This window comes from Gossypium arboreum, chromosome 8, assembly GCF_025698485.1.
Source record: "Gossypium arboreum isolate Shixiya-1 chromosome 8, ASM2569848v2, whole genome shotgun sequence".
Classification (NCBI taxonomy): domain Eukaryota; kingdom Viridiplantae; phylum Streptophyta; class Magnoliopsida; order Malvales; family Malvaceae; genus Gossypium; species Gossypium arboreum.
In genome coordinates, this window is record NC_069077.1 from 4,804,788 (window position 1) to 4,825,665 (window position 20,878).

At 30.9% G+C, this 20,878-nt stretch overlaps 4 protein-coding genes across 4 annotated transcripts; 2 read left to right on the forward strand and 2 right to left on the reverse strand.

The window, feature by feature from the left end:
• Positions 1 to 1,040: 1,040 nt before the first annotated feature.
• On the reverse strand, positions 1,041 to 2,343 carry LOC108470163 (probable histone H2AXb). The gene is made up of 2 exons (XM_017771421.2): positions 2,016 to 2,343; positions 1,041 to 1,420 (listed from the first exon to the last, which is right to left on the reverse strand). The coding sequence occupies exons 1-2, from the start codon at positions 2,214 to 2,216 to the stop codon at positions 1,199 to 1,201; spliced, it is 423 nt and encodes a 140-aa protein (XP_017626910.1). The 5' UTR covers positions 2,217 to 2,343; the 3' UTR covers positions 1,041 to 1,198.
• An 8,070-nt stretch (positions 2,344 to 10,413) lies between these two features.
• Positions 10,414 to 12,886, forward strand: LOC108469672 (gibberellin receptor GID1C). Its single transcript, XM_017770649.2, has 2 exons — positions 10,414 to 10,859; positions 11,444 to 12,886. Exons 1-2 carry the CDS (start codon positions 10,821 to 10,823, stop codon positions 12,437 to 12,439), a joined length of 1,035 nt encoding a protein of 344 aa, XP_017626138.1. The 5' UTR covers positions 10,414 to 10,820; the 3' UTR covers positions 12,440 to 12,886.
• A 1,165-nt stretch (positions 12,887 to 14,051) lies between these two features.
• LOC108469671 (uncharacterized) lies at positions 14,052 to 16,456 on the reverse strand. Its single transcript, XM_017770647.2, has one exon. It carries the CDS (start codon positions 16,210 to 16,212, stop codon positions 14,281 to 14,283), a length of 1,932 nt encoding a protein of 643 aa, XP_017626136.1. The 5' UTR covers positions 16,213 to 16,456; the 3' UTR covers positions 14,052 to 14,280.
• A 3,722-nt stretch (positions 16,457 to 20,178) lies between these two features.
• On the forward strand, positions 20,179 to 20,799 carry LOC108468267 (protein DMP10). The gene has a single exon (XM_017769158.1). The coding sequence runs from the start codon at positions 20,179 to 20,181 to the stop codon at positions 20,797 to 20,799; it is 621 nt and encodes a 206-aa protein (XP_017624647.1).
• Positions 20,800 to 20,878: the final 79 nt, after the last annotated feature.

Below are 20,878 nucleotides of genomic sequence, written 5' to 3' on the forward strand. Positions count from 1 at the left end.
TGGTTTCAAATGTTTTAGCATCAAATTAAGTGGAACTAAACATCATTAACAATGCTATATTGCTTTCTAATACTCCCAAATAACATAACGTTCGTGCATCTCTACTCTCATTCTACACTACAAAACACGCATATACAAAATCCATTCACAATCGTCCTTAAACATGCTAAGAAACACAAACACAAACTCACTCAAATAAGAAGTGAACCTCGATTACCAGATGCTTCAATTCAATAATTTCCTTTGGTTAACCAAAAATTGTACTTGCAAGATATGATTAGACCTATTACAACGATAATACTCCACAGAAAGGATGAAATTTATTCCTTTGCATCCAAACACGGCCCCCAAAACTTCCTGAAACAAGTCAAAAGAACCCAAAAATCAGTCACCCCAAAATAAAAGGAACCCGCTGAAGATAAGCTCCAAAAAGGGTGAAACGATAGATAGAGCTGAGGGGAGTTCCTTGGAAAATAGCCATTGAGCTGAGGGGAGTTCCTTGGAAAATAGCCATTGCCCACAAAGGAATGAGAGTATGAGACTACTGTAAGAGTTATCAGTCCATGGCATATAAGTTCCCAATGTTGTTTCTTTCTCCTCGTTTTTTTTTTCTTTGGCGCCCGGGGAGGGGTCTGTCTTGGATATGGGGCAGAAAGAGGGGATTGGGAAAGAAATTTTGAAAAAAAAAATTGATATATTTTAAGACCCTAGCTTGTTTGAACATTTCATTGCAGCTGTGGAGCATAAAATGAACTGGGACAAACGTTCAGACACAAGTGTTTTCCCCTTTGGTTTATTTGATTCTGAAACTTTTATTGGTGTTCTGGGAATTGAAATTAGCAAATCTGGCAGTAGATTAAGAACAACTCATGAGCAAATATCTGAGCAAAAATGCAGAATCCCGAGCGAAACACGAAATTGCACCAAAACCCAACATTGATTCATTCTTGCTTGAACCTAGGAACAAAATATATATTCATCCGAAATAAAAATCAACAATCAATCGTGCAGGAAAGGAAATGAAAAAGGGACATTGGAGATTTAATATTAAAAAGCTTTGATATATTACTGCTTCCATCAAAAAGATAACATGAGGGGTTCAAGGCTAAAGCCATAAATAAAAAAATTTAGTACTAAACGTTGCATATCATACAACCGTTTAAAAGAAACTCATGGAAGCAAAAAAGCGAGAGAGAGTTTAAAACTCCTGAGAAGCTGATCCGATATCCCCCTTACTTTTTCCCCCTTTACTGGGAAGAAGAGTCTGGTGAATATTAGGCAAAACACCTCCATTTGCAATGGTGACTGAACCCAAAAGCTTACTTAGCTCTTCATCGTTCCTTACAGCTAGTTGGATGTGCCTTGGAACTATTCGATTCTTTTTATTGTCTCTCGCTGCGTTTCCAGCAAGCTCTAAAACCTGAAACAAGTACAACGGGGATCGGAATTAGGGTTTCATTAAAAAATGTGAAAGTTTGAAGAAACCCAAACAAAAAGCACAGATAGAAGACGTTTCCGAAAAATAAACTAAAACTAAAATCTAGCAAACCATTCGTTTTTACTTTCTCGAACTATTCAAAAACAAAGAATGCTAGGGAAACAATTTTATTTATCGATCAAAATGATCGAACAGATCGATTTACCCGAAATAAAAATTGAAACCACTTAAACTCTAATTAATAAAAGATGTAAAAGCATATAAAAAACACATTTCTTATCTAAAAATAAACAACTCGCACAAATCAATAATCCACAAATCAGACATTGAAACCATTTGAAAACTCAATCTAATAACTAGTAATGAAATATATATATGTGATCTTATCAAATAACATTTTTTCTCTAAAACTGCTAATCGCACAAATCACACATTGAAATCATCTGAAAAACAATTTAATAAATAGCAATAAAAGATGTAAAATTTATCAAATCACAATTAGTTTTCTAAAAAAACACGACTAATCGCACAAATCAAATAGCTAGAAACCGAACATCAAACCCATTTGAAAACTCACCTCAGCAGCAAGATACTCTAATACGGCGGAGAGATAGACGGGAGCTCCAGCACCAACGCGCTCAGCATATTTTCCGGCTTTCAAGAACCTAGCGATCCTCCCCACTGGAAACTGAAGCCCAGCCTTATGCGATCTCGACACCGCCTTGGTTGACTTGGGCTTCCCTCTCCCGCCTTTCGTTGATCCTTCGGTGGGACTCATCTTTCAAAAATAATCCCTAACCCTAAAACTTCTTGTTGAAAATGATGAAAATTGGGGAATGGCGAAAGTGTCGGTTTAAAATTTTACCAATGGAGGATTCGAGAATAAGGGGCTGCGCGGTGTACATTATATAACAAAGGTTGGTGGAATTTGATTGGTGGGCTGTAGGTTAACGAGGATTGACAACGTGGCACGAGATTTTTCAGTTTTCGCGCGAAAAAACATATATTTCCTTCTTATAATTTATGTTTGGAGCTTTTCTCGATATATTTGGCGGGCACTTGTCCCTTGGTTTAAATATAACGACGTCGTATAGAGATATTAGAGCCCATTGTTGTAAATTCATGCCTTCTAAAAAGGAGCCCAATTTGCCTAAATCCAAACATTATTTGGACTTTAAATCATTTATAAATTTTCATTATACTTTTTTACCTTGAAAATGCCTAAAACTGGCTATGGAGCGGATCGAAAGCATATATTGCTAAATTCATCATTATTTCATAATTAGTATTTTTGTTTCTAACATTCGACTCGTTCTAACATAAGAAATTTTTTATAACAATTATTACATTTTTATCTTTTTAATAATTATATATATAGATGAAATGATAAATTCATATAATAAAGTGAAGTGGAACGGGATAAGTAATTGTCATAATCGCTTTAACCCATTATTTAAAAAAATTCACCCTACCCCACTTTATGTTTACTTTTTAAAAGAAAAACTATTCACTTCATTCAAAGCGAATTAATTCAAAATCAATAGGATGGCTTAAATTTTACCATTCCACCTAAATTATTATATGCAATCACCTCGTAAAGTTAATCGTGTTGAGCGAAAAAAAAGAAGAAAGCACGTTCAACTTATAGCTAAAAAGTAATCTTGCCAAGAGGAAACACCTTTTCCAATTATGCATGATCGTGATAATTAGACTATGATCTTCATCAACAATAACTTTCTAGATAAGCAATATATGAATTATCATCAAGTCATGCTGAAGTCCACAAAAATATTACATAGCAACGTAACGAAGTCTCGATCATGTTTAAATACATGTGTAGAAAGCCCACAAGTTAGAACTCCAAATTACTTACATTATCTCATTAACTATACAATCCCTCTCTACCTTGAAACTTTGTCAAATCTTCTTCAATAATATTTTTTTGGTATTTTTACATACGTTTTATTGTTCATTCTCGAGGTTCGTGGTTGTCTTTCTTAATAATATTGTTTTCAAAGTTTGAATCTATATCTCTCTTTGAGAATACAACTTGCCTTACTATTGTTTTCAACGAAATCATCCTAAATGGCTCCCGACACCAACCTCCAATGCCAAATCATATAAAAATATATATTTAAATTTAATTATGAAAATATAAATGTTAAAAATAAGAGATAATGTCACGTTTGACATCCATAATTTTATACATCATGTATCATAATAAAACATATATCACTAGTTCAAGTACCACGTTAAATATTTTTAAATTACAAATATTAAATTAAATATTTTATGAAAATATAAGTACCAAATATGATATTATCTCTAAAAATAATTTGAAGAGACTTAAAATGAACTGATGGTTTTTCTTACAGTTATCACCATGAAATTTAGGAACAATTCCATCCTACATTATCTCATGCTTTTAAATATATATATTTTAAAATTATTAAGACATAATTAAGAAAAATAAGGTCAATTTCTAGTAAATACTTCTTATTATTTGTACCATAACCATTTAACAAGCTTTTTTTCTCCTTCTATATTTTTCATCTATTTTTATCAAGTAATCAAAGCTTAATACATAAGAGCTTTATTATACTTCTTGGCATATATTAACAATTGATATAAGGTTCTACAAAATATCTCTAAATCTATCTTTCTTTCACTTAGAAATTATAACCACACTTAATCATTAAATAGCTAATTGAATTTAGATTAATAAAATAAATATATTTAAATAATTTTATCAAAATAAATATGAATTAAATTCACGAATTGGTAAGGGTCTTAATTAGACTTGTCAGTGGTTCAAAAGTCTGGTTGAAAAGTTAGAAGGATTGAATAAAAATATAGGCCCAAAAAATGTGGTTGGACAAAAAAATAAGGCTCGTTTTCAAAATGAGTCAAGCATTGGGTAAGCTTTTTTGGCCTAGGCCCGATCCGAATTTGCAAAAAAACAATTGTTGTTGTTTTTTTATTGTTTTGCCGCTACTTTTTCATTGCTTTGCAATCATTTCGTTATTATATTGTTATTATTTTATTGTTATTGTTTGGATATTGTATAAGTCTTATTTTATTATTAATTTTGTTAATATTTTAGAGATATTTGCTTGCTAAATTACACTTATCTTAGTGTTATTTGAGTATTTTTTATATATTTTTTCATTTATTTGAGCAACATTATTTTAATGCTTTTAATGTATTTGGTTTATTTTATTTTTAAATTTATTTTTATATAAAAATTTAATACGGGCAGACTGAATTGGAATTGAGTTTTAATATTTTTATCTGAGTTGAGTTTGGTAAAATTTTAGGCCTATTTTTAAGTCGAGCTTAGCCCGAGCCTAAATTTTTTTATTCGGCTCTACCCGAGCCCGACTCATGGACAACTTTAGTTAGTCCCCTTAGTTTGGTATATTTACCTTTTAAGTCTTTAAATTTAATGAATTTTAATTATAAATGAAAATTTATTTTGACCCCAAATTTTAAACTAGAGCCACGTGGAATCCACTTGGATGAAAGGGGAAGGTTGACTGTGTTATTTCCACAAAAGTGCAATTTGATTGGTTGCCACAAAGGGAAATCTTGATTTGGAAATGGGCCGAACTTTCCCAAATTTTCCGCAATATTGCTTGCCAACAACTTCCCATTCATCCATCCTAACCCTAAAATGGCAAAGACATCCCCCACTTACCCATTTTTCGTCAACATCCAATTTTCTAGTATTTTTTCCTTCTTGCATATATATATATATATATATATATATATATATATATATATATATTCATATTTATAAATACAAAAATAAAGAGTTATTAAAGATAGTAATAGATTAGGAGAAAGTCACAATTTATATGCATGACATGTTTTTATAGATTTTTGTACTAATTATATAATTTTAAATATAATAAAATACATTAAATATGTTGAAAGTTTAAAGTTGAATACAATATGTCATTAGTCGTGTTGTTTTATAGTGTTTAATCGATCGATATAAGCAATTCAATGAGCAATTTTAGTTTCCCTTGCATCTTCTACCGATACAACTATTAACATAGATTAGAATCCTTAAAACTTTCAGATTTCTACCGATACAAGCACACTTCTACCAGTAGTTTTAGTTGCAATGGTCCAATTTTCAAAGAATTCTACTAACACCAGTCCACTTGTACTGATACAATTTACCTGCAATCTACAATTAATGCTCAAATCTATCGCTACAGTCACAAATGCAAGTTAATAACTCCGTATTAAAGCCAATAAACAAGTTTGTAAAGTTAATTGTGTAAAAATTCAATTTTTCATTAATATTTTCTTTGTTCTTCATACGCATATTTTAGTAACAATCTCTTTCATTCTTTTAAGTGTTGTATTGTCATTAAGTGAGCTTGACTATTGCAATATCTTCCTCTTAGAGGTGTCATTAATTAGTATTATTAATTATCATATTTGTAAAGGTTTGCTTAAGGTTTTAGATTAGAAAACCTCGAGGGAATTGACTTTATAGTGCTTATTGAAAAGATGGTGTTTGTAAATGTTAAACATTGTACTTGAAAGGTTCAAATTTAGTGATTTGAGAAATTATTAGTTGTGGTAAGCTAAATAAGTGAAGGTAGTAGACAATTAGAGCCGAACCATTATAAATTTTTAAGTCTTCATTATTTTCTATATATTTTTTAAATATTTTAAAACATCAATTTACTCCCAGCGTTGGTGATTATCAAGCTTAATATATTTGTATAAAATTTATCATAAATAAAAATAAAATAGAAGGAAAAAAAATATAATGTCATTGATAATAATTTATTAAAAATAAAATAACAACTAATGTGGCCTTGACTTTATGCGAAGGTTACCACTTTGAGAATTTTAAGATATGTAAACCAATTGAAATATATAAAATAAATCATCTTATGTTAGTACGAAGTATCGTGGATTGCATGTGAGTTTCAACACCAATATCATTAAAAATATATATGTTTTAATAAACATTTTGTTTTAAAAATAATTTAACTATTTTTACAAAATTAATGGTAAAATTCAACTAAAAATAAATATTGAATTAATAAAATATAAATATTAAGGATTGAATTTATTAACATGCTAAAATTTAATATATTTTTCCATCAAAAGTCAGAAGTGTAAATGGATATTTTTAAAACCAAAACGAAATAAATGAAAATTATTAAAAAAGAAGTCCAAAATTTATCCTTATGGAAAGAGGCCAATGCAAAAGAAGCCGAAAACCTATTCATAGTTGTTGACCCAACGCACCCCAAAGCTGCCCCTTGACAGTGAAATTCATAGACAAGGACAGCAAGGCTAGATGCTCCCTGTTGGTTTTCCTCTTCATCACACTTAATATTTATTTTTGCATTGGACCAAAATAAAATATTTATTTTTCCAGTATGATTGATTATATATATTATTTGAAGTAAAGTGATCGTAGGTGGAGAAATAATTTTTAATGATAAGTAATTATATTTGAATTAAATAATTTAAACAACACATATATATTTTAATGGAAATCTATAAATAATCCAAAGAGACCATGTGATTACCATTAATAAGATAATTATATACATTATTATAAATGTAAAAGGAAAGCTCATTGAAATTTCACAAGGTGAAGAGCTTTTCATGCTCTTAATTCTTTTATTATTATTATTATTAAGCAATTCTTATTTATTTCTTTTGTACATAAAAGCTGGAGTAAAGGGAAATTTTATTTATTTATTTATTAGTTGGAGGGCATGCCAAACATTGCCTTGAACGAAGGAAATTCATGCATGGCCATTATCATACAAGCTACATATCATCAGGGACTAAATTGATTACTCTTAAGTTACGTGGACTTATTTGAACAGATCTATATAATATAAAATGTTGAGGGAACGCAAATTCCTTCAGTTTTTGCTGTCGGATTTCTGTCTCCAAAGAGATAAAATTGTCATCACATACTTGCTCAACTTCTTATATTCTAGTAAGGGTTCAAACATCAAAAATTGTAAATATGAGAAATTTTTTGGTGGGTGAACAATCATAACGCGTATTGTTCGCCTTCTCTGGCATTCGGATGAGATGTTTGTGCTTTGCGAATTGGTCACCTCTTTAGACACTCGATTTTTGACAAAGTTAGGAAACAAAATCCTACTAGACGTACTAAAGAATCTATCAACTTCACGTGGATGACTCTTTATAGATTTTTTTAAAAATAAAAAAAAATCCTTTTATATAAGGACATATTAATTATATTTTAATTAAAAGATTCAACATAATAACTAATTTACGTAATGCTAATAAAAAGTATGAATATTTAATATAAATGCATATATTTACAAAAGTTACGGGCCACCATTGAGGTATGTGAATTCATTATTGTATTTACGTATAATCATTGATCGAGTGATAATAAAACTTATTCTTTAAAATGGAATTTAACCCAACTCGATTTTGAATTTAATAAAAAAAACATTTTTTACTTCTGTGTATAAAAGGGTAAAAAAGAGAGTTACAATTTCTTCAAAAATTGTTTTTCCGCATGGAGATGTAGAAAGATGTGAACTTGTTGGTTCATAAGTACTTCAACGTACATACCTTTTCATGCAAAGGACAAATGTATATTTTTAATTATTTTTGGAAAATAACAACTCCTTTTGATTTCCTCGATTTTACAAATATAAATACAAATTGAAAAAATATTTAAAACTTTGAATAAAATAAAAAATAAAAAAATATCATATTTATATTTATTTATTTTTTGAAAGGATTAAACTTTATTTCTGAAATGTAGTAAGTTTATTTCATATTTTTATAATATATTAAAAGATTATCATATTTAATTGTCGTGATAGAGATGGATTGTTCATATTTATTCACACGTGGAAATAAATAAGAGTGGGATTATAAGAAAAAGCCAAGAAGCGGGCAATTATTGGTCATTTGGGGCAATATAGATTTTCTTTGGCTGCATGGGACCACATTGTGTAAATTAATTAATTAATTAATTAAATTATAAATTATGGTGTGGATAAGATAGAATCTCAATTTGCCAAAATGGTTCTGGTAAATACTTTTATTATATAAAACACCCCTAACAATGTTAAAAAATTAGATCCGAATTTCCTCAATTTTCTTTCAGTTGGTTTAATTAGAAGTGTTGATGAATTGAGTAAAATTAAGTTTGGATCGAATTATGCATAGTATCAATATTATATATAGTTGTATAAGTTTATTATTGTTTAAATTTCTAATTTAAACTTATTTAAGGACACTCATATATATTTTTAAATATAATTAATTTTATTTAATATTTACGTATATATTTTACTATCACTATATATAACATCAATGTTGGAACCCAGATCTTTTAAGTGTTAAAAAAGGCTTAAATATTATTTCATTATGATATAATTTAACATGTTTTAAACCTTGAAAACGTAGTAGGTCAATATATTATTGGCTTTAAATATTTTAGTCTAAACCCAACTTTTATTGAAAATGGATTGTATGAAACTGTGGTTTTATGTCATCCCTATCCATTTCCAATAGGAGAATGACAAATCAAATTTTTCTTCTTCATTTTCAGTTTTTTCCTCCTGAAAAAATTTAAATTCAACTAAAAATATTAAAAATCAGAAGAAAAAATTTGATTTGTCATGACGTGAAATCATAGTTTCATACAACCCTTTCTCACTTATATTTTAAATGAATCTAATTTTTTTCAAATCTATTTTTCATGCTTAATATTTTTGTTCAATTTTTTTTAAATTTCAAATGAGTATTCAAAAGATAGCTCGAGGAATGAGAAAGCCTGTCCTTATATTTTCAAAACATGGTAATGAAGTGGTTAATGAGATAATTATTCAAAACAATTTAGAAAGACATTGCTAGCATTCAAACAGATTATAAGTGCTTATCAAATTAGTTGGATGATCACTTGAAGAGACCTCTAAGAGCAATGACATAAGTTTTTTTGAGTTTTCTTTTCGATTGCTTTGTTGAATAATCTTAGTTGTGTAGTTCAACACTTTTTAAATAATAAAGTTTTAGCGTCAATTTTGGTGTTAAAATTTTAATATGGTTTAATCCAATAAGAATGCATGGAAAAATCACATGTTGTATAATCAATTTGTTAATTTGTTAATGAAAAATCACATGTTGTATAAAATTAATATTTTATATATAATTAATATATCTTAATTTTGATTTTAATTTATTTTTCAAAAATATTTCAACTTGATATATTTAAGTTTAAATTTAATATTTGGTATATTAATAATATATATATTTTTAATCTCAACAGCAACAAAGTTAAAATTTATCATGTGTTCCATTTATTATATTTATGGTTATTGAATTATTAATAAGTTTATATTTTAGTCACTCAACTTTAAAAAGTTACAAAATAGTTATTTAATTTTTCGAAAAATTACATTTAAGTCAATGAGTTGTCAAAACTGCTATTGTATAGCCTTTTTCGTTCTCACCTTCGACAACGATCAAAAGAGTAAACTTCACATCGTCTTTTACATTTTAGTTTTTTTTTATGAAATAATTTTGGAAGTCATTAATCTGCAAACTAAAATCCGAACAACTTTCATCTTCGACACTGACTATTAGATTAACTTAAATTTGAGATATGTTCTTCTACTCATTGATAAGTACTGTTCCACTATATTGATCATTATATTTTTATTCAAAGCTCGTCGACCGAATTTTGAAAAAGAATTTAACAATTGAATAACTTAAATAAAAACAATTAAATAATTCAATTATTATTTTACAATTTTTTAAAAGTTTACTAAACAAAAACTTGATTTATAAAATTGATTATTTTTTTAAAAATCCACAAGCAAGGGACCCGCATAACAGTTAATCTTTCGGCTACTCATTTTGTCGCGTCGTCTCTCATGTCCCACATTCACTCTTTGTATATGTTAGCATTAGCCCTTGACATTTTCTAACCTGCGCGCTCTTTCTTATCCTTCACTACACGACACACATACAATACATGTTACAACCTTCTCTGTTTTATTCCAGTGAGATTTATGATTTTATCGTTTACAGTTTACTCTCTCTTTTTATCTGTCTTTATTTAAGGGATTATTACGGAGATTTTTTTTCTAAAAAAATTAGTTTCCTGGCCTTATACAGTTATACTTATGAAGTTGAGCAGCAAAAGAGAAAAATGGAAAAAGGAGGGACAATTGGAGTGGAGAAAAGAATGAGAAAAGGTTAAAAGCTTTGGTGGACATTTTTTTTTTCATTTATTTGATTTTGATTTGTGATATGAATTATGGGTTTCTGAGTTCTTTTTTTCAAAAAGATCTGTTTTTAGCTCTTGGGTTTTGTTTTCGAGTGTTTAAAAGAAAGGGGAATGGCTGGAAGTAATGAAGTCAACCTCAATGAGTGCAAGGTAAAATCTTGTTCTTCTCTTTTTTTCCCCCTTAATTTCTTTGGTCAACTTGTATAATTTCTATCTAAATTGGTTGTCAAAGATGGTTTATTTTAATGGATTTTGATATATTATTGGGTTTTTTTGGTTGAATAAAGTTGAGTTATAGCTTATTTTTTGTTAGAGCTGTTGATCTTATCATATCTTTTCTTATTGATTCCTTTGCTGTTTTTGCTGATTATTATTATTTTTGTAATGATATATAGGATTCGGCTTTTTCTGTTTGTTTTCCAAGAAAGCTGGAGTTTTTCTGATTTGGTTAAGCCTTTGTAGTAGTTTTTTTCATTCATTTATTTCCTTTTTTGGTGTTCTTTGGATTTTGAAAATCATTTGTATTTATTGATTTGGATCACCTTGCTTTAGAGGATGATAACATTTGATTTCAATCTTTGTGAAAATCATGGACTTACATGGCCATATCTGCATTGCTTGTTGGCTAGCATAGATTCTTGCTAATTTTTGTGTATCTCTGCAAAGTTAGTTCATGTATTTGATGAATTTTGTTTGCTAACATGCTGTATGTATATCTTATTGAACTTTGTTAGACGGTGGTTCCCCTAAATACATGGGTCCTAATCTCCAGTTTTAAGTTGGCTTACAATCTTCTCCGTCGACCGGACGGCACTTTCAATCGTCACTTGGCAGAGTTTCTTGATCGTAAAGTCCCTGCTAATTTGAACCCAGTTGATGGAGTTTTCTCTTTTGATGTCCTCATAGATCGTGCTACAGGCCTCCTTTGTCGGATTTACAGACCAGCTACTGCTGAAGAGCCTGAGCCAAATATCGTTGAGCTTGAAAAGCCTGTTGTAGGGGATGTTGTTCCTGTTATAATTTTCTTTCATGGTGGGAGCTTTGCACATTCCTCAGCGAATAGTGCTATTTACGATACTCTATGTCGACGATTGGTAGGTATCTGTAAGGCTGTTGTGGTTTCGGTGAACTATCGACGTGCACCTGAGAATAGGTATCCATGTGCTTATGATGATGGTTGGACTGCTTTTAAGTGGGTTAACTCTAGATCATGGCTTCAAAGTCAGAAAGATTCGAAGGTTCATATATATTTGGCTGGGGATAGCTCTGGTGGTAACATTGCACACCATGTTGCGGCACGAGCTGTGGAATCTGGAATTGATGTGTTGGGAAATATACTGCTCAATCCAATGTTTGGTGGACAAGAAAGAACTGAATCCGAAATGCGTTTAGATGGGAAATATTTTGTTACTCTACGAGATCGAGATTGGTACTGGAGAGCTTTTCTCCCCGAAGGTGAAAACCGTGACCATCCTGCATGTAACCCATTTGGACCTAACGGTAGAAGTCTTGAAGGAATCAAATTTCCGAAGAGTCTTGTTGTGGTTGCCGGTTTGGACCTTATTCAGGACTGGCAATTAGCTTATGTTGAAGGGCTCAGAAAGGCTGGCAAAGAGGTTAAACTTTTATATATGGAACAGGCGACAATCGGTTTCTACTTGTTGCCGAATAACAATCACTTCCATACGGTTATGGACGAGATAAGTGAATTTGTGGGTTCTGACTGCTAAATATAATAAACTTTTCACGATCTCGTGGTGATTAAGAAGTTTGCAGTTACTGCCCCGTGTGTATATATATATATATATCATGAAGAAGAGGTTTTTCAGCGTGTAGCTGATAAACCTGCTGCTCAGACAATGGATGTTATAGTTTTACGAAGCTCTCTTACAGGTACCCGATCAAGGGGTCGGTGCTCGGCTAATGTTACATAAAGCTAATATCAGAAGACGGATTCGAAAGATTCCACCCTTTTGTATGTTTATATATGTGTTACTATTAGTTTATGTAAAGACGATGGCTTAAATTGGTCTTCATTGTGTTTTTAGTTTCTCTATTTCCTCTATTTTTGATTTATTGCTGTTCTGTTTGCTCTAGTATTGTTTGAAACTCTTTTTCAGGCAACTGTAAATACAATTATATTGTTCCATAAGATTGATAAAATTTTAGTTTTGTGATTTGTGGCCTATGATTGTTTGTATTTACCATAAGACAAGCAAGTATCTGTGTTCAACATTCATGTTTGGTGCATATCCGGAAACAGGTATAAAGATAAGACTTTTCGAGGACCTTACTCGTATAGGATGCATCTCGTCATTTTTGGAGTGAAAAGTACAGAAATTGGCTTGCCTGGAAAAGGGAAGAAAACCCAAAGAGATACATTCAATTCAATTGATTTTATATTCCCCAAAATAAAACCTAGAAAAAGAACTTATAATAGTGGTTGCAATTTGGATTTGCATTGAAAGGGACCCATTTTTGAGAAGCACACATTTAGGATTTGCTTTCATGTTGTGCTTAAATATTTAGCATAATGATAAATAACAGCTAAGCTTTTGATAAAGACATCAAAACTTGTCTATTTGACTTTTTTGTTTGAAAATTGATTTTGGCTTTATTTTGTCCTAATTTTTGTTATTTTCTGCTAAATTTATTCTCCTTTGTCCCCCTCCTAATTTCAGACATGAATTAGTTTTGTTTCTAATCATGTGCTCTAACTAGAGATGGCATCAGTTGCATGTGAAATTTCATATGATAAATTTCAAAATTCGGAATAATCTATGAGTTCAGTAGAGTTGGTTAATGTAAATATACCAAATTCAATTTTCGATATCTACATGCTCTTTTCTACGGAGTGCATGTACATGAAACACTTATAAAATGTTGAACACACCCGTGTCAAGCACATACTCATATCCAACAGTCAAACAGAAATCCGAGTAACATAGGAACAAGGAACAATGAATACACAAATGATTCAACTCCTAAAATCCAAGTCCAACTACCATCAAAGTGAAAGCATGAACATTTGAAATTGTATGAGCTCTTTGCTTATGAATGTTCCATTGATACATGTTCATGTATATATACATATATCTATATTGGATTAGTCATCATGAAACATACCTAGTCAACAGATACATAGAACTTTAAGCAAACTATCTATGTTCGAGTTTTCATTTTTCTTAAGCAATATTCATGTCAGACACTCGTGTTGGACACATTCCTGTATCTAAAACTCACGAATGAGTCTGGACAACAAAGATTAGCATGATCAAATCAAGCTCTAGTTTAACCAAACAGTATAAACAACAAAATAACAAATAAACAGACAGATCAATATAGCTAAACATGAAGCATCAACATATAGATATTATGATCATAAAACAGTTAAAAAAGTATCCTTTTGAGGTTATGATTCTTGACTTATTCAAGAACCTATTATTTATCACTGAGCTAAAGTTCAAAACTAGACAACATACTATGTCGTCACATTAGAGTTTTCTCAGTTAATCCTAAAAGTAAAGGGGAAAAAGACTGTAAAACAAAGTTAACTACCAAACCGAACCGTTCAACGTCCTCTTGCAGCATATGCAACTGTAATTGCAGCCAAAAGAGTTGTTGCCGACGACACCAAAGTCCAGAAACTCTTTTTCTTTTGTGCTTCCACCATGGATTTCTCCATTAACTCAACTTTCTGCTTCAAGTCTTGAGCCACTGTCTCTTTGTTCTTAAATGCCTTTTTGATTGCTTCCAATTCCATTGCATATAGTTCGATTTCATCTTCGAGTTTCTGTTCAGCAATAGCAGCTTCTTCTGGCGATTTTTCATCTTTAGATTGACATAACAGTGAAGCAGTGTTCTTCAACAGAGTCAATGCTCGCTCATAATTAATAGTTGTCGATTCCATTTTAGCTCTCAAATCATTGAAACTTCTCTTTGTCTCCAAAAGTTCCAAATACAACCTATCTTTATCTTCAGCCAGTGATCCAATGTGACTCCCCATCTCTTTCTTTTCCTCGATTAAGTTCTGCCAATCGGTCCTCTTCCGTGCTAGCTCTTCCTCAGTTTTCTTGAGCATATTCTCCATTTCTGAAACTTTTGATCTCAAGTTAACACCATTATGCTTCTCCTTATCAAATCCTTTCAAAGCATTGTCCCTCTCAAGTGTTATTTGATCAACCAAAGCTTTAAACCGGCTAACTTCGGAAACCAATTCATCCTTCTTCTTTTGATGATCCAAGCATTCTTCTTGCAGCCTATGCACAATATTCCTCAGCTCACTTACTTCATTGTGCAACTTGATGTTTTCGTTCTCACCATGGATTTTGTCCTTCTCGATCTCAGTTTTATCTCCAAGCAATTCCTTGATTTTCTTATGCATATCCCTTAATTCCTTCTCATTCATTTCCAACGCTCTTCTATTTGCATCACTTTCCTCCAATAACTTCTCAATTCTTCTCTGCCTATCCTCTGACTCCACCATTATTGCCTCCAATGATCTTGACATAAAATCCTTTTCCTCCATTAGTCTCTCAATACTCCTTTCTTTTGCTCTCTTTTCTTCCACCAATGCACCGATCTCAATCGCCCTTTCTGCCTCCCTATCCATTGCTTCCCCACAGTTCTTTTCCAACTCAAAAATTTTAGACCTCAAAACCCCATCTTCCTTCCTGAAACTCAATATAACTTCACTCATTTCCTTTTCCATCTCATCAATCTTCACTCTTTGCTCATTTTTCTCAATCTCAACCTCTTTCTTCTCTCTCACAACCTTTTCATTCTCCCTTCTCAAATGCTCAACTTCCCCAGCCATATCCGTCATGTTTTTCTCCAACAAATTTCTATCTTTAACCATTGAACTCTTCACTTTCTCCAACTCCTCTTTCTCCCAAACCAACCTATCATATTCCACTTTAAGTTTCCCAATTTCTTCCACAAATTTCCTCTCATTCCCCTCCATTTCCGTCAGTTTCTCTTTCATCAACTTACCCTCATTAACCTGCAGCTCGAAATCATTCCTTACCAAATCTCTCTCTTCACAAACCAAACTCAACATTTTCCTCTCCTCTTCAAGACTACCCATTAGTCCACTCACCTTATTTTTCAATGCTCCAATCACCGTTTCCCTCTCAACACCAAGTTCCTTCATTTGGTTCACCATATAAACAGAAACCAACCCATTCTGCAGCTCAACGCTCACATTTTTCTCACTCTCCTCAGCTTCAAGTTTCTTCCTTTCAATCAACTCAACCTCAAGAGCTTCCTTGGCTTGAACCAAAGAGTCAATCTGTTGCCTACTCTCAAAGGCTTCCTTGACAAGCAAAGAGTTAAGAGACTTTAGATTTTGGAGCTTCTCCTTAGGATCTTCCATGGAAGATTGGCGGCTCAAAGGGTTGGAAGCTTTAGTAAAGGTTGAATCTTTGGCAGGGTCATGGATTTCCTGAGACGGGTTTCGTTGTTTGGGGTCATTGGATTGATGGGTAACTTTCTTTTTCACCATTTTTGGGAGTATTGAGATGAGATTTGGACTTTGAAGGCTAGGGTTTTTATGGTGGTGCAGAAATGAGATACGGTGGTGATAGACTGATAAAATAGTACATAAGAAGAAAAAAAGGAGGGATTTTTGAAGGCAGAGTAAGGCTAATTTTGAGATTTAAATTTTGGGCCCAAATTTCAAGGTGTTTGTGAGGAAATTAAAAAAATTATAAAATATTTACGAGATTTAGGGTTTCGTCATTGTGTTATTACTCAACATGTGGGTGCTCTTTAAAGCTTCCGCAACACCTTAATATTTTATTTGATATATTTGTTTTAACTTTAATATTCGATTTAGTATATTTAATTTTTACTAGACTTTTTTTCTAAATTAAATACTTAATTTTAGTTTCAATGTTTAATTTGCATGACTCAATATATTAATTATGTTGTCAAAAGTTTTGTTCCTTTGATCAAATGTTTTATTCGATGAATGAGATACCTACTTAAGTCCATAAATGAATCTTAATAATTTGTAAATTTTCTGCTCATTTCCTTTGACAACATAGTCACTATGTTGAGCCATGTAAATAATCTTATTAAGATAGCTATTAAAGAACGTTGTCTTGACATCTATTTATCAAATATCATAATCGAGAGTAACGACAATGAATAAAAGGATACGGATAGACTAAAGCATGGCTACTAAAGAAAAGGTCTTATGTAATCGATGTCTTCTTTCTGTGTGTAGCATTTCCCTACACATCTAGCTTTATGATTTCCACTTTCCCTTTCGTATTTCTCTTCTTCTTATAGATCCGCTTACTCCCTATAGATTTAATCCCAACCGGTAAGTTTATAAGTTCTCACTCCGTATTAGATTTCAAAAAATCTATCTCAGCATCCATGACTTATTTTCAGAGCTTAGAATCTATGTCCTGCATAGTCTCCTTGTAAGTGAGTGGATCATCATCCTCATTATTGACGTTCGTATTATAAATACTACTATTATAGATGAAGAAGTCCAACTTCTTAGAAATTCTCTCACTACGATGGATTTTCTTATGTTGTTGATTATTTGCAGGTATTCCTACAACTTTCTTGAGAATTGAATTTGATGATTATTCTACAACTCTCGGAAGTTTCTTGAGCACCACTTTGCTTTGAGGCTTAAAGTTATCCATGTAGCTTTTCTTGAGGAAAATTGCATGAGTAAAAATTTTAATTGTATTCTTTTTCAGGTTGTAGAATAATCCATCATTTGTTCTTTTTGAATATCTTACAAACATGTACAATTCTATATGTGCATCCAACTTCTTTGCACTTTTATCCAGAACGTGTGCTAAACAATCCCATATTCTAAAGTGATTTAGAGTGAGTTTTATTTCATGCTACAATTCATAAGGTGCCTTACAAGTAAACTTAGTTGGCACATCATTCAAAATATAGCAAACCGTTTGTATCGCATACCTTCAGAAGGAAGTAGAGAGTTGTAAATAGCTTAACATTGAACGAACCATATCTAGTAAGGTTTTGTTTCTTCTTTTAGCTACATCATTCTGTTGTGGAGTGCTTGACACAATCAACTGAGATAAAATCTCATTCTTTATGAGATATCCTAAGAAGTCATTGGATAAGTATTTCTCACCTCGATTAGATCAAAAATTCTTTATGAATAAACCTAATTACTTTTCCACTTCTACACAAAACTCTCAAAATTTATTATAAATTTCACTTTTATGGTACATATTAAATACATATAATGATATCGAAATTTATGGATATTGTTGCTCCATTGTTAATTTTGTTTATATAAGATTATGCAGTTGATTTATGATAGAGTTGGTATTCATGTTTGGTCAAATGATTCGTTTGTTTTTAAAGTATGTATTTCTCGGTTGACAATGGCTTGGTGTATGAATTCATGAGAGGAGTGTTTTCTTGTAAAATGTATTTTGTGATGTGGACACTCAATTGAATGCTTTTAGATGATGAGGAATTGATTGTACTAACTTGTTCTTCCATTTGTTTTGAGTTCCTTATTGATTTTTAAAGTTTTTAGGCACTCAAAATTGGATAATTTTATCAACAATACCCATGTATCATTCAATGTTGAATGCTTAGCATTACAAAATTAAATTTATCAGAAAACATGTTAAACAACGAAAAATATTTTACGCAATATTATTTCGACATAAAAAATATAATTTTTTCAAAAATAAGTTTATTTTCCAAACTAATCATTTTTTTTGTAAAATATTTTAAACAAAAGAACACACCCTAAATGAAGTAAATAAATATTGGAATATTTTTAAAATATTTATAATGTTCTAATAATTATAATTGAAAAGTTACGAGTGATCCAAAAGTTGTCATTTGATACTAAAATTGTATTACTAGACTATTAACAAAAGTTTATGATTATTCATGTAATATCTAATGAATAGTTGTATCCAAATAGACATCAATTTAGTAGTTATGTCTTTGTGAATAATCATGAGAATTTTTATAAATAGGAGATAAATTTCATTGATAAGATCATATAGTTAAACAAAACTAAATACTTAGAAACAAAAATTCTCTTTTCTTTTCAATCTATTCTAATATTCAAATATTATTCTATAAAAATTACTGTTAATTATTTATAGAATTTGATACTTTATTGTGCTCCAATGAGTGCTTAGGCTCCTTTATAACTATAGAGAGAGTTAAAAAAAAAAAGAAACTAAAGGAAAAAGAATTAAATTTCAAAAAAAGTACAGGGATCATTTATGCAATTTGATTTGGATTTTTTGCCTGAAACCATGTCAACTTGTAGTTAGATTGGGAATTGATATGGAGAAAGGTTTTGAATCGGTTGATTTGGGAATAGATATGGACTGATTGAATTGTGCAAAACACCGACTGAACCAAGTAGTTGAATCGGATATTTTAAATTTTTAAATTTTTTAATAATTTTTTAATCAAATTAATTGAACTTATTGGACTGATGAATCGATGACTTGACCGATTCAACCATCGATCTGACTTAAAAAACATTGATTATATCATTCATGATGGATAATGGCTCAATGACTAATTAATGACTATATCATAACTTTTGATAATATCGGTGAATATATTATAATTTTCTATAACGTTGATGATCATATTATAATTTTTAAAGTAAAGTGATTAAAAACTTAATTTAATCCATAAATAACTAAATTTAAAATGTAGCCAAATAAAATTAAAGAGCCAACCTCAATATTTGTACATCTACAACCATCCATAGTGGAGTAATTGTTTTCTGAGTTGATCTCATAATTGCATCCGATTCTTCTCAATTTCATTTTTGGTTGATTTTGGTGTGAATATATTCCATTTTCTAATGCATTATAATTATTAATTTCTATTGTCAATTAGCTCTTTAGTATATAAATTTAGACATAATATTTTTCTTAGTAGAAACTTATTTGCAATTGTAATGTAACTCGAAAACAAATAAAAAGAATAAAATAGTCTTTTCGCTTTCTAATTTTATAAAAGAAATATTTTAATATCTTTATTTAAATTTTCATCACTTTTAGTTTTTTTTTTTTGTCAAATCACTTTAAAATAAATAGAAAATTTAAGTTTGTTAACTTTAATGATGAGATATACATATGAATTGTCACGTAGACGACATGACAACATTTAATTAATTTTTTAATAATTTTAAATTTTTAAAAATAATTTGGATATATATGGAACGTAGAAAACCTAATTGACACTAACTTCCATTATAAGATGATATTTGTGGTGGAAACAATAGTAATATGCAAGTTGCAAATTGGAATAAGCAAATGTGACATTTATCATTTTTTGGGAAATAAATTTGGTTCATAAATAAAGGAATTCATGACACATTGTTTATGATAAAAATGGCTTACGCCCTAATTGATTCCTTTTTTATGCATAAAATCCATAACCCACAAAGACAAATCTACTTCAAAAGCTCATATCCGTGGCAATGGCAATCACCAAAGCTTCTCCGAAATCTGCCCACAAGGCACTGCCGCTCTCAGCCAACCTCTCGAACCTACTTCCTACCGGCACCGTCTTTGCATTCGAAGCCATTATACCTTCATTCTCCAACAATGGAAGATGTGAAATGGCTCATAAATACATCACTTTAGGTGCCATTATTTTATGTTCACTCGCTTGCTTCTTATCTTCTTTCACTGACAGTTTCATAGGTAGCGATGGCAAGCTTTATTATGGAATTGCCACCATCAGTGGACTTTGGGTTTTCAACGGTGAACTGGATGATGATTTCGGTTTGGACGACCCAAGAGAAGCCGAGGAAATATTAAGGAAATATAGGCTTACACCCATTGATTTTGTTCATGCTGCTTGTGCTTTAACATTGTTTTTAGTCATGGCTTTTAGTAGCTATGATGTTCAGCGTTGCTTTTTCCCTAGACCGGGACCTAATGGTAATGCATTGATAACAAATCTGCCATTAGCGGCTGGGATTTTGGCTAGTGGATTGTTCATGCTTTTCCCCACCAAACGAAGAGGGGTTGGGTATGCTGACAAGCCCGATCGTGATGATATAAAACAAAATAATAAGATTGATAACTCAAAATGATATTATTATTATTATTATTATTATATGTTTAATTTTGGTTGTATCGTATGTGTCCTCACCATGTTTATGTAATAAATAA